At 31.6% G+C, this 13,173-nt stretch overlaps 3 protein-coding genes and 1 pseudogene across 3 annotated transcripts, besides 2 other annotated features; 2 read left to right on the top strand and 2 right to left on the bottom strand. All coding sequences in view use genetic code 12, as the record gives it.

The window, feature by feature from the left end:
* Positions 1-58: 58 nt before the first annotated feature.
* On the bottom strand, positions 59-1,582 carry CD36_44130 (conserved hypothetical protein; the record flags this gene model as incomplete). The annotated part of the gene is made up of 1 exon (XM_002420020.1): positions 59-1,582. The coding sequence occupies one exon, from the start codon at positions 1,580-1,582 to the stop codon at positions 59-61; it is 1,524 nt and encodes a 507-aa protein (XP_002420065.1).
* Positions 1,583-1,722: 140 nt separating this feature from the next.
* Positions 1,723-4,416: a mobile genetic element (C-terminal half of ORF2 deleted, but followed by 3' end and polyA. First ~~50 codons of ORF2 also missing and replaced by inverted fragment of ORF1, preceded by polyA.).
* On the bottom strand, positions 2,363-4,068 carry CD36_44100 (annotated as a pseudogene).
* Positions 2,363-4,068: a sequence feature (Similar to S. cerevisiae POL92;~in-frame stop codons; lacks splice consensus sites;~transposon pseudogene;~transposable element).
* Positions 4,108-4,557, top strand: CD36_44090 (non-LTR retrotransposon Zorro 3 orf1-related protein, putative; the record flags this gene model as incomplete). Its single annotated transcript, XM_002420019.1, has 1 exon — positions 4,108-4,557. The coding sequence occupies one exon, from the start codon at positions 4,108-4,110 to the stop codon at positions 4,555-4,557; it is 450 nt and encodes a 149-aa protein (XP_002420064.1).
* A 1,251-nt stretch (positions 4,558-5,808) lies between these two features.
* On the top strand, positions 5,809-7,878 carry CD36_44080 (homoaconitase, mitochondrial precursor, putative; the record flags this gene model as incomplete). Its single annotated transcript, XM_002420018.1, has 1 exon — positions 5,809-7,878. One exon carries the CDS (start codon positions 5,809-5,811, stop codon positions 7,876-7,878), a length of 2,070 nt encoding a protein of 689 aa, XP_002420063.1.
* Positions 7,879-13,173: the final 5,295 nt, after the last annotated feature.

Below are 13,173 nucleotides of genomic sequence, written 5' to 3'. Positions count from 1 at the left end.
ACTCTGGGTGGACTACTCATTCAAATATATTAGTAGCACCTGTCTATGAATCTACATACTAATCGAGAACAATTGGATCATCCCAGCTTTCACCATCACCATAATGAATTTCGTTATCCGTTGTTTGATTTAATATTTCTTGAGCTCTTTCATAAAAATCAAAACGTTTTTTTGTCTTGACTTCTGGTGCTTGCACCAGGGGTGTATTCCGATCATCTTCATCCTCCTCATCGGAGGTGAGCACAATCACTTCGGCAGACTGTTGGTCATTCTCCCCGGCAGCGGCTGGTGTTCTTCGATTATCATCAATTAAGCGGTACTTATCCAATCCAATCAATAATTCAACTCTGTCTATTTCCTTTGGAGTTGCACGAATGAAAAAATTGAATCCATCACTTATGCTTAATTCGCTTAATGGGAACTGGGTATCACAAATTGGGCATTTGTACATGGGGTATTTGTGATGGGGAGTTACAAATCGACTACCAACTCCGGGCTTTGGATCATTGATAATTCTTATATAAGGTTCACCCAATTGGTTATGGAAGCTAGTGATATCACCAGATTGACTATATCCTGCATTACTATTGTAAATATTGTTATTATTGATAGGGTTGTTCAAGGCAAAATTCGAATGAAATGTTGGTAGTACCAAGAAGTTGTGGATCCCATTACTTCCGGGTAAAGCAACGGGTAGCTTATTGGAAATATTGGGGTTATTGCCTTTATTTGGTAACTGCGAGTTTCTCGGTGAAAACTGTAATGAGCTATTGGTGGTTGGTTGTTGATTAACTTGCTGTTGGACTCGGGCAAGATGTGCACGATTCAGTTGTACAAGATTTCTTCTAGTTATCTCCTTAGTTGCAGCAGTAATCTTATTGAATAGACAAAAATTTTCATAATCAAAGCATTGAAAATGTATGCATGAGGTTGATTTTACCGGTAGACTTATCCGTCCACCTCCTAAAGGATCCTTTAAGGAAAATACCATCCGATCTACTGGAGCAAATTCATCTTCAATGGAATGCAACTCGTTTCTCACAATAGGTGAAACATTTCTCGGTAGTACCTTATATGTCTCATCCACACGTGGAATATCTGAACTGGAAGAGCCTTGCCGCTTTTTCAGTAGCAGGGAAGATGGTTTTGGCGAGGGTTTCTTTTCCAGGGTTTTTTTAGTTGTGGGTGCTATTTCTGGATGATTTGGTACCGAAGGTAGGCCTGGAGTCACCAATACTGAATGTTCAGTTAGAAACTCCGTTAGCTCGTTATCCATAGAACTAATATCACTATCAGAAATATCTTCTCCAGTATCAAGATTCTCTGGTGCTGTTGGTTCTGGTAATTCAGAAGATGTAGGTGGCAATGTTTCTGCATTCGAATTCTTTTCAATAGTTGTCTCATCTGATTTCTCTATTTCTTTATTGACGGATGTCACTTTCAGTATGTTTTTCAACTGTGTGGGATCCAAACGTATCGTGACCAAAATCTTTGCATTTTTGTACTTTCGACCCATTTCACGAACTATTGAAACCTTGTCTGTTAAAAGTTTAGGCCCCCGTATCCGTTTTAACCTGGTCATTTTTTTCTTTTTGTTCTAAATTGATTCAAATAAAAATGATTCCTCAATAGTGCTATTTTATTTCAAAGAAGATAATAAATGTAGTTGACTTATTTAATGAGTTCAGGTTTAAATGTATCTATGAAAGCAGCAAGTTTCTTTTTTTTTCTTTTTTCTTCTTCAACATATATTTAGTCCTTATATACAGGTATATACCTATAAACATATGAGGCGGTTACAATAATTTATTTAATTAAATTCAAGATGGAAAACCTTTTAGGCCATTTGCATGGAAAGAAAAACTCATAATGAGTGTTCTCTTAAAAACCACCGTGTATAATGTTTAGTGTTGACAGCGCTTGCAATCACTGTATAGGTAATTTTCGTATAAAATCTAGCTGTCTTGTTGTTATGGCTAAACGAGTATATTTGTTGCACCGTCCACATCTTGATATGCAGTGTATGCAACCAGCGATACTTCATTCACCACTCCTATTCCCTCAATTTCCTTACTCAATCTAGCGAGAAATGTCTCTAAGATTAAAATAAAAATTAAAGGGGAAATAGGGTTTCCTTGTCTGACCCCCCACGGTTAAGTGGGAAGCATGACCCTTCAATGTTATTAATACTGACTTTTGCTTTTTTGTTTTTGTGGTTATTGCCATCAAAAAGTTCGTCGCCTTAGGTCCCTAAACCTCTACTTGGCGTAAAACTTTCAATATAAAATCATGATGTACTGAATCAAAAAAAGCTTTCCGAAAATCAAGACTAATAAACCCTTCCGGCTCTGCTGCTGCAGTTTTAGAAGATTGATATCTTGTGAAAAACCATATCGAGGAGGTATATGCTATTACTAATGGATCTTTCTTTAAGGAAACCTGTTTGAGTTTTCTCAATAACTTTTGCCAAGACTGGGTTTAGTTGTTTTTCTATTACTGATGATAATAATCGTACGGCACAGCTAATTACACTGATAGGTCGAAAGTTTTCAATTATAAGTGTCTTCAGTTTTTTTTGGTATTAGTGTAAAAATCACTTCATACTCATTTGTTGTGGTAAAGTTCCATTTTTCAAAATACTATTTCCTACTCTTATGAGGCTTTCACCTAAACTGGACCATAATTCAATGAGATTTTGGTAGGAAATTCCATCAGTTCCCACTGCAGTTTTCTTATTGATCATTAGTAAATGGTCATATACATTTTCTTCAATGAAAGCTTTTTCCAACAAAACTTTGTCACTTTCATCTATCTTTTGATCAAACTGGTCCACAAAATTAAAGGATTCCAATTTTCTATCGTCTGACAGGAATAGATCTTGATAGAATTTTGTCGCTAAATTTATCATTATTTCTGTGTCTTGCACTGCATTACCAGACTCAGTTTGCATTTCGGTAATTATGGAAAAGTTAATCAATGGTCTAAATCTAAATTTAAGCATCTTTTCATCTGGAACCTTTTCTGTATTTGAAGTGTATGCTCTAATATATTTCTCAGGTATTTTTCATAGAATATCACTTTGTCTTGTATCTGGTTAATAAGCCCATTCCAATTGGGAAAAAAAAAAACGGTGAGACTGCCTTTATCGTTATTATTTAAGTCTTTAATTATATTTTCATCTTGGCTCATCCATTCAGGTATCCGGTACCGTGGGTTACCAACTTTTAATATAGGTTCTTTTTTGAATTTGGAACGAAATCGCCATAATTTTATGCGTCGAAATTTGTTTAAACTCTTGTAGGAGTCTGCACTTTTTAAGTTTTCTTCTAATCCTGGAGTCAATATATATTCTATCTAACCGTTTCTTTACAGACTTGTTAGAATGAAAATTTGTGGGTTGAAGGTTGTTGCGTATTTGGAAAGCATCTTGAAGTTTCCATTTTTTATAAAAATTTGACATTAGCTGAATGATTTCCAGCTCTTTTTTGGAGATAATATAACTATTTTGGTTCAGTGGTAGTTGTACATCATCTAGTAGCATAATGTGGTTATAATCACCACCATAAATTATATTATAATTGGTTGTGTTTTTTTTGAGTTTGCAATATATTTAGTAAATATTTTGAGGAGAGTCATCTGTGCATCCATATTTCAACTATGTAAATAGTTATTAATCAAAAGTATGTTTTCATTTGTAATCATCAAAGTGATATCCAAGATGCTAATACGACCTTCAAAATGTGGTGTTTGGTAATTTTTATTTTTATTGATTGTAAATTTAAGCTTAGCATGAGGTGAATAAATAAGAAAACCCGTTAGGTCTTCAAAGTTATTCATGCTAAGTTGGGCATTGTGGTGTTTTAAAAAAATGTTATTGATATAAGCAAATTGTTCCTGGGATACGAATCTGATTTCCAAAAGAAGCCGGCAGTTGGTGGCTTTCCGGTTACCCATGACCTGCCGTACTTCAGCTAGAAGCTTGTTCCAAAAATCTTTCTTGCATAAAGAAGACATAATAGTACAACAATATGCTCCTGTTGTGGAGGAAACACACATTGGGAACACCATAGTAAATGGAGAAAGGAGTTATGCCAACTCCAATGGAATATGTTTGTTACTTCATTGTTGATCTCTTCTCGGGACAAGTTCCGAAAAGAAGAATCATTCCAAAAACAAACGGATAGTAATAACAGATTAATATTTGAAAAATGTACCACAAGGGTGTTATCAAACTGCAGATATTGTGAATACTGCAGATCGATGAACCACACTAAGTACAATTGCCAATTAATCAAACCTTGTACCAATTGTGGTATCAAGGGTCATAAAACGACCAGCTGTAAAAAAGCTACGTCGGTGCCAACGACAATTTTACAAAGACCAGGAAGCCAACAGTATTTCCCAGCTTTTTTTTTTTTTTTTTTATTTAATCTTTGGGCATTCAAAAAAAAGAAAAAGTATTCAGAAACATTTTGTTCGAGCATTTCTCAGTTGCTTCTCCCTTGTCTTATTGTAGAAGGTAGTGTGGTTTGGTTGTATTCTTTTTTTTTTTCTTAATCCCCACCCCGCCCCCCCCCCCCCTCTGGAAATCTCTACCGTCAGGCAAGAATAAACGGAACGGGTCGACAAAACAAAAACTCCGGTACCAAAATTAAATTATTGTGTCCAACCACCCCTTTTTCAAACCAATGGCCTAGAATGAACTCATGTTTACCCTTTTAAAGCTGTAGGTCTTCTCAAAAAAACTTAAAGGCTTTTCTTTTAATTTAGCCTCTATACCAAGAACATGCATTGAAATAGTAACAACTTGTAGGGCATGATGAAAATCAATAAACTTGAAGTTTGTTTTGTATATAGTTCGAACCACAAAACTCAATGTAACAGATTAATAAAAGATAATAATGAATATTACGTATATTTGGATGTTATAGTTTATCTGAGTAATTGAATCACATTCTTTTCTTTCAATATTGAAAATTTGTACTGTATTTTTTTTTTTTTTTAATTCTTTATTTTGCAGAAAGTTTGAACTAAAAATTACTTCCACCAATTCATTAAATTGCAATCCTTTGGAGTTGACAATCATTTTGATAGCTAATCTGATATCGTGATCAACTCTTTGAACAACAATTAGGACCACTCATGCCAATTGATACACAAACATCTATAAAGTCCTATCTGTTCAACACAAAACACTACCAGTAAATGAAAAATTTTTGCATTCACTTGACCATATTTACTAGAGTATCTGACTAAGGATAATATTATTAACATTTGGAGTCTCTTGAAATTGATAATTAATGTCAAAAGTAGTCATGTAATGCTATATCATGTCAGAAGCTCAATATAATCATAAGTGACTAGACGAAGAATATACCCAACTATCTGACTAGTAAAAGTGCCATCACTAGTTTATTGTTCTTGAGTTTACTTCAACATTCATGTTTAGTCGATTTCTGGTGTAAGCATGTGGATTACCCAAGGACTTCAGCTTTTATACGCGCACCAATAATGTTTGAGTTAAAACTACTGACTCATTCACGGCGCGCGGACCGATACAGGAGTCACAAAAATCTTGAAAAAATTTTTTTTTTTTTTTTTTGTTCCTACAATTTACTTGTTATCTAGTAAGAAACTTACCCCATCTAATAATTGTCATCTATTAATTATAACCACCACCACAACAACATCAGTGAAAGTTTTTTTTTATTTTTTTTTTTTCCATTCTACTTTACATTGTTTTTTTTTTTTTTTTTTTTTTTTTTTCATCAGGGATAGATAATTGCATTGATATTAAACTATATTAAGATGTTAAGATTCAGATCATTTTCTACTACGACTCATCTATTTCGTGGTCAAAATTTAACTGAAAAAATTGTTCAAAAATATGCTGTTGGATTACAACCACTGAGTAAAAAAGTGTATAGTGGTGATTATGTCACGATTAAACCGGCTCATTGTATGTCACATGACAATTCATGGCCAGTAGCAACCAAATTTATGAATTTAGGGGCATCTAAAGTGAAAGATAATAGACAAATTGTGTGTACTTTAGATCATGATGTACAAAATAAACTGGAACAAAATTTAACCAAATATAAGAATATTGAAAAATTTGCTAAATCTCAAGGAATTGATTTTTATCCAGCTGGTAGAGGTATTGGTCATCAAATCATGATTGAAGAAGGTTATGCATTCCCATTGAATTTAACAGTTGCCTCAGATTCTCATTCTAATACTTATGGAGGTATTGGGGCATTGGGTACACCAATTGTACGTACTGATGCAGCATCGATTTGGGCCACGGGTCAAACATGGTGGCAAATCCCTCCAGTGGCTAAAGTTGAATTAATTGGTCAATTACCTAAAGGTGTCACCGGTAAAGATATTATTGTTGCCTTATGTGGGATATTTAATAATGATGAAGTGTTAAATCATGCTATTGAATTTGTTGGTGATGATGCTATATCTAAATTACCCATTGATTATAGATTAACCATTGCTAATATGACAACCGAATGGGGTGCCTTATCGGGATTATTCCCCGTTGATGAAACTTTGATTGAATTTTATCAAAATAGATTAAAGAAATTGAATAAATCAGATCATCTTCATCCACGAATTAATAATCAAACAATTGATCAATTAATTAATAACAAATTATCCCTGGATAATGATGCCATATATGCTAAACATTTACAAATTGATTTATCTTCATTATCTCCATATATTTCCGGTCCTAATTCTGTAAAAATTTCCAATTCATTATACGATTTGTCACAACAAAACATTGCCATAAATAAAGCTTATTTGGTGTCATGTACAAATTCTCGATTATCTGACATTCAAGCTGCTGCTAATATAATTAAAGGTCATAAAGTTCATCCAAACGTTGAATTTTACGTGGCGGCTGCTTCATCATTAGTACAAAAAGATGCCGAACAATCAGGGGCTTGGCAAACTATTTTAGATGCTGGAGCTAAACCATTACCAGCAGGATGTGGTCCTTGTATTGGATTGGGTACTGGGTTATTGAAAGATGGAGAAGTTGGTATTTCTGCCACCAATAGAAATTTTAAGGGAAGAATGGGATCAAAAGATGCATTAGCATATTTAGCATCACCCGAAGTTGTTGCTGCATCAGCAGTTTTGGGGAAGATTGGTGGTCCTGAAGAATTGAATGGTGAATCAGTTAAACTAGCACCACAAATAATTAAATCGATTGAAACAGAGAGTAATTCATCCGATGAAGTAGCAGAAGTCACCATTGGTGAAGAAGGAGAATCTTTGGGATCAATTGATATATTACCAGGATTCCCACAATCTATTGAAGGAGAATTAATCTTATGTAATGCCGATAACATCAACACTGATGGGATTTATCCTGGGAAATATACTTATCAAGATGATATTACTAAAGAACAAATGGCTAAAGTGTGTATGGAGAATTATGATTCTCAATTTTATTCGAAAACCAAACCAGGTGACATAATAATATCTGGATATAACTTTGGTACTGGATCATCAAGAGAACAAGCTGCTACATGTATATTAGCTCGAGGTATGAAATTGATTGTTGCTGGATCATTTGGGAATATTTTCAGTAGAAATTCCATTAATAATGCCTTATTGACATTAGAAATTCCTGATTTGATCAATAAATTACGACAACAATATCAAGGGAATGATGAATTGACAATTAGAACAGGGTGGTTTTTGAAATGGGATGTAACTAAAGCTCAAGTGACGGTAGTTGATGGTGATAATAATTTGATTTTGAAACAAAAAGTTGGTGAATTGGGGACTAATTTACAAGATATTATTGTTAAAGGAGGATTAGAAGGTTGGGTTAAAAGTGAATTAAAAACAAATCAATAACAAATCAATAACAAGTTTTACCCTTGATTATATATTAGTATATATTTTAGAAATACAATCTGACTGAGAATACGAATCTTATTGTAGTTTTTATTTTTGGTAGTTTCAACAAAAACGTAAAAAAAAAAAAAAAAAAAAAAACCAAACTGTCTATTGAATATGTGTTTCCTGCAAATGCAAATGCAAATGCAAAAGGAGAACACAAGATCATAATAAAGAAATCTAAGATGATTCAATTCTAGGATACATCATTGAAGGAACAAAGGATTAAAGAACTTTGCAAGAGCAAACAATACAAATTGGTGCTTGAGGAACAAGGGATGGATTAGTTAGTTTGTTTTAACATAACACACCTAAGAACTACTAGTTATTTTTTTTTTTTTTTTCAATTAACATACCAGAGGAGTTAGCTGAATTTTACCTATAATACTTCCTGTTAGTACTTCTTTGCTAATGCAATAGCAAACAAATCAACAAGAATGGAATTTCACCAGAAGTGAGACATTGAAAATTATGAATATCTGTATAGGAATATGTCTAACTTCATAACTGCAACATTTGCAATATCTCTCTGCAACAGCTACCCTTGATTTGATCAATCTTAGACATCATTCAGCAATACCTAATTTAGGGTAGTAGTAGGAGGGGGGAGGGGGTATTCATTGGTGCATATGATTAATTTATGTATAGTTGCTAATAGTTTATACTTGAAAGTAATAACCTAAAACTTAATGCAGATAATTTCTTTACAGCAAGGATAATTCATAATAATAAAGTACCCCCTTGGAAGAGCAATTGTAAATGATATTTATTAATGGATACAAGTCACAATTAAACATCAAAAAAAAAAAAAAAAAAAATCAAATCAAAGCAAAGCAAAGCAAAGCAAAGAACTTTATTGCGTCAATTTGGCTTTACGAACTCCGCAATAATAGAAAGCGAGAAAAAAAAAAAAAAAAAAAAAATAAACAACATGGAGATGATGATGAATGTGGGGGAGGGGCAATAGGACTGAGAAAAATAAATCAAAGAGGGGTACAAAGAGCAAATAATAGAATAGAAAGAAAGAAAGAAAGACCATAAGCAATCAAGCAACGATAAATAAAAAGAAACAACTAGAAAGCATTGCATTCATTTAAAAAAAAAACCAAATGGAATTGACCAAGTGGGGGTGGGGGGGAAGAGGAAAAGTATGGATATATACAAAGTTTTTGAATTGTGATTAGTTTCACCACATCAGAGAGACAGAGAGAAAGAGAAAGAGAAAGAGAAAGAGAAAGAGAAAGAGAAAGAGAAAGAGAAAGAGAAAGAGAAAGAGAAAGACTAAATAACAACAACAACAACAACAACATACGAATTTCTTACTGTTTCTTACAGCTGTTAATTGCTTAGCTAATTTGTTTAACTTGGGTATACGAGTCAAATGGTATTCAACAAGAAAAGTCAATTAAGGAGAAACAAGAAAATAACAACCACTAAATAGAATAGAATAAATCAGAATAATAATAATAATAATTTCAAGAAAGAAAGTAAAATAAAATAAGCCAATATCAAAAATAGAACAATCTTCAAACAAACATGAATTCAACATGGAAACAATTTTGAGGTTTATGCAGATAAACGCAAAGAATATTTAGTTGAAAAACAAAAAAAAAAAAAAAAAAAAGAAATAAACAGACCAGTTGTTGTTGTTGTTGTTGTTGTTGTTGTAGAAGTATTAGTTGGCAACTAACAATTATTATTATTATCATTACTTCTTCTTTTCTTCTTTTCTTCTCTTCTTCTATTCTACTTTTTCTTGGTGTTAGTGAATTGTTGGTTTAATTTGATTAATAATAATATCATTTAATAAACAAAAAAAAAACCAACAAACTAGAAAAATGGTAGCAGACTAAACTTTATTTGCATTATGTCATATGTCAAAAAAGAAAAAGAAAAAAAAAAATTGGAAACAGAAAAGGTTAAAAGCTTATATGAATAGGAGTAGACAATACCAACTTTTATTGTCTTTAAGAGTCCAACCACAATGAATGAATGAATGTACTGATATGCAAGGTGCACATATTAACTCACTGGATTCGATTACCACTGAGGAAGGAAGGAAGGAAGGAAGTAATTTTGACGATCAGTGGCTGTGATGAATGTGGAACAGAGATAATTACAAAGGAATAGCCTTTCATGTGAATCGTTAGGATACATTATTGAAATAGATTAGACAATATTAAACAGTTGCAGCATATAAGTGAAAGATGGGAGTTCTAGAACTGAACTGCCGTTGAAAAAAAAAAAAAAAAAAAAAAAAAAAAAAAAAAAAAAATTACATATAACCACAAAGAAACAACTTTTAAATTTGGATAAAAAAAAAAAAAAACTTGATCGACGTTTAATAATATCTAATTTGTCAATACTACATCATCGTTAAGACTTGTTTGATTAAGAAGAAGAAGAACAACAAATAAGGAATATCAAGTTGTAAATTTCAGATTGTTCCGAATTAAAAAAAAAATAGCTATATCTATCTGCAGGGGGGGGAAGAGGAATTAGGAATTAGGAATTAGATTTATCAAACTAACATGTGATAATAAAAAAGAAAGATTTTCATCGACACAAAGAAGAAGAAGAAGAAGAAGAAGAAAAAAAAAAGAAGAAGATTTCAAACAAAAATTGACAAAATTGACAAAATTGACAAATGAATATCTTAATGAATTGAAATAATTTGATATATATACTTCGTAACACAACTTGATAGATTATTGTGGTCATAATTGTTACTAAGTTATAGTTTATCATGGAATGAAAAATATAGCAGCAGCACTAATAATAATAATAAATTGAGAATAAAGAAATAATATCCGGCATATAACACAATAAACGGTAACGGAGTTTTTGTACTTCTTTTTCTTGTGGTTGCGTCGGAGGAAATCCGGAACCTATACACAAGAGGCAAAAATAAGAGATGGAAAAGAAGGAAGGAAGTTACTATGTGGATGAGGGTGTGTGATATTACCAATATCCTGTATATAAATTACCAACTTGTCAATTGAGAAATTTCAATTTCAAGTATTATTTTTTTTTAGTTCCTTCAATGTTTTTGACACGACCTTCCATCCATTTATTGTTGTTGTTACACAAACTAAATTTTTTTAAACAAGTAAGGAAAGTGATATTAATAATAATAATAACACTTAACCGTCTTGATGGTTGGTTGGTTGGGTGGTTGTAGTTAAGTTAAGTTAAGTTAAGTGTAATATTGTAACAATAATAAAATTATAGTATCGGCAGTAGTAAAGTGGAGCGGGAAAGAAAAGGTTACGTTTCTTTTTTCCTTTTTTTTTTTTTAGGTTCTTGTATTTGTACTTGTACTTGTATTTGTGTGGTGTTTTATTATTGTTCTTAGTAATTGCTTATTATAGTCAAAGATGATGATGATGATGATGATGATGGGGGAAAAATACTAGTACGAATAAGAGGGGTATTTCATTTATTGTTTAACTTTTAAGTCAATAGTTTCATCTCAATTCAATTCACTTTGCATCATTAATTGTTTGTTGCACTGAGTACTTCCCACTAAGTGATACATCTATTGTACTATATATATGGAACGTCACTATTACTTAATATATATATGTTATACATTTCCTTATTTCTTTCTTTCTATTTCTTCTTATTTTGTTTTGTTTTGTTTTGTTTTGTTCTGTTCTGTTCTGTTTTGTTCTGTTTTCATATTTTCACTATTTATTCTATTCAGCTTTTAAATTTATACATCTATTCTTTACTCATAAACATATACATCTTATACACACACTGTCTTACAACGATTACTACTATCATTACACCATGTCGATATTAACTACCATCACTAATAGATTAACCAATTACACTACCAATTTTCAAAACAATAAACTAAATCATCAACCAAACATTGATGAAGGCACCACAGTAGTGGAAAATGCTTATGGATTATTTGATTTATTTCTATATTATTTAATGAATATGATACTATTTATGGTGTTGTTTATTGATTTAATTGTTGAATTTATAAATAATTGTATTCATAATTATAATATTGTTGCTTGTTCATTCAAACACAAGTTGTATAATAATATCAACTAAAATGGGTATATATACATAATCACTCCACAAAAAAAAAAGGAAAGAATATATATATATATATAGAGAGAGAGAGAGAATCAGACTAGATTCTATTTGGTCTTATTTATTTGTTAAGCAAAACATCAACCAAACAATTCACAACTTGACAGACTAAATGAACATTTACACAACTTACAAAAAAATAGAACTATTTATACATATAAAGATAGAAAAGTACGAATTAATTCAATTAATATATACATATATATATATATATATATACATTACAATCAATTGATTTTGTAGATTGATCAAATTTTCGTCTGAACAACAAATATCGTAAAATCTATTTCCAATAGTAAAGAATGTTGAATAAATTTAGTTAAAATTTATGTTTTTTTTGGATGATGTGGATTTGGTTTGTATACTTTGAATATTGATTAAACTATATGACTATTTCTTGTTTTTTTCTTTTTTTTTTTTTTTTTTTTCATATAAAATTTACATACAGTTGACATTCAAAGAATTAATGATGTTTGTTAGTTGTTATTGTTGTTATTGTTATTGTTATTGTTGTTATTGTTGGTTTGTAGCAATTTAGATATTTAGATGCGAAAAAAAAAAAAAAACGAAAGGGAAGAATCTTCTATTTTCCATTTACCTGTCAAAGTTAATATACTCGAGTGATATCCCTCCCCCTTCCCCCCCCCCTCCCCCAATAGGAATAATACTAAAAAATTTTGACATTCAAATTTCAAATCTATCAACATCACTAGATCATCATTATCATCACGAGTTTTTAGTTGTTGTTGTTTCTTTTGTGTTTGTTCTAATACATACGTAGTAGTAGTAGTAATGGGAGGAGTTTAGTCAAGTTCTAGTGGTGGTAGTAGGTGTAGTTTTTGTGTATCATAATTACCCCACCTTTTTTTTTTTTTTTTTGCTCTTCCCCCAACAACAACAATAACAACAACAACTACGATTATTATTTATTTATTTAATTATTGTTTGATCATCTCTCTTGTTTCTTTTCTCCGAAATCAGATGGTTTATCGTAACAAATTAGTTAAAAGCAACATCACTTAATTTTTTTTAATATTTTTATCTTGCCTTGTCTTGTCTTGTCTTGTCTTGTCTTGTCTTATGTTCTGTGTTGTTCTGTGTTGTTCTGTGTTGTGTTATGTTATGTTATGTTGTAACTTG

This window comes from Candida dubliniensis, chromosome 4, assembly GCF_000026945.1.
Source record: "Candida dubliniensis CD36 chromosome 4, complete sequence".
NCBI classification, from domain to species: Eukaryota; Fungi; Ascomycota; class Pichiomycetes; order Serinales; family Debaryomycetaceae; genus Candida; species Candida dubliniensis.
Note: the sequence above shows the minus strand (reverse complement) of the source record. Positions and strands in the feature narration are given on the sequence as shown.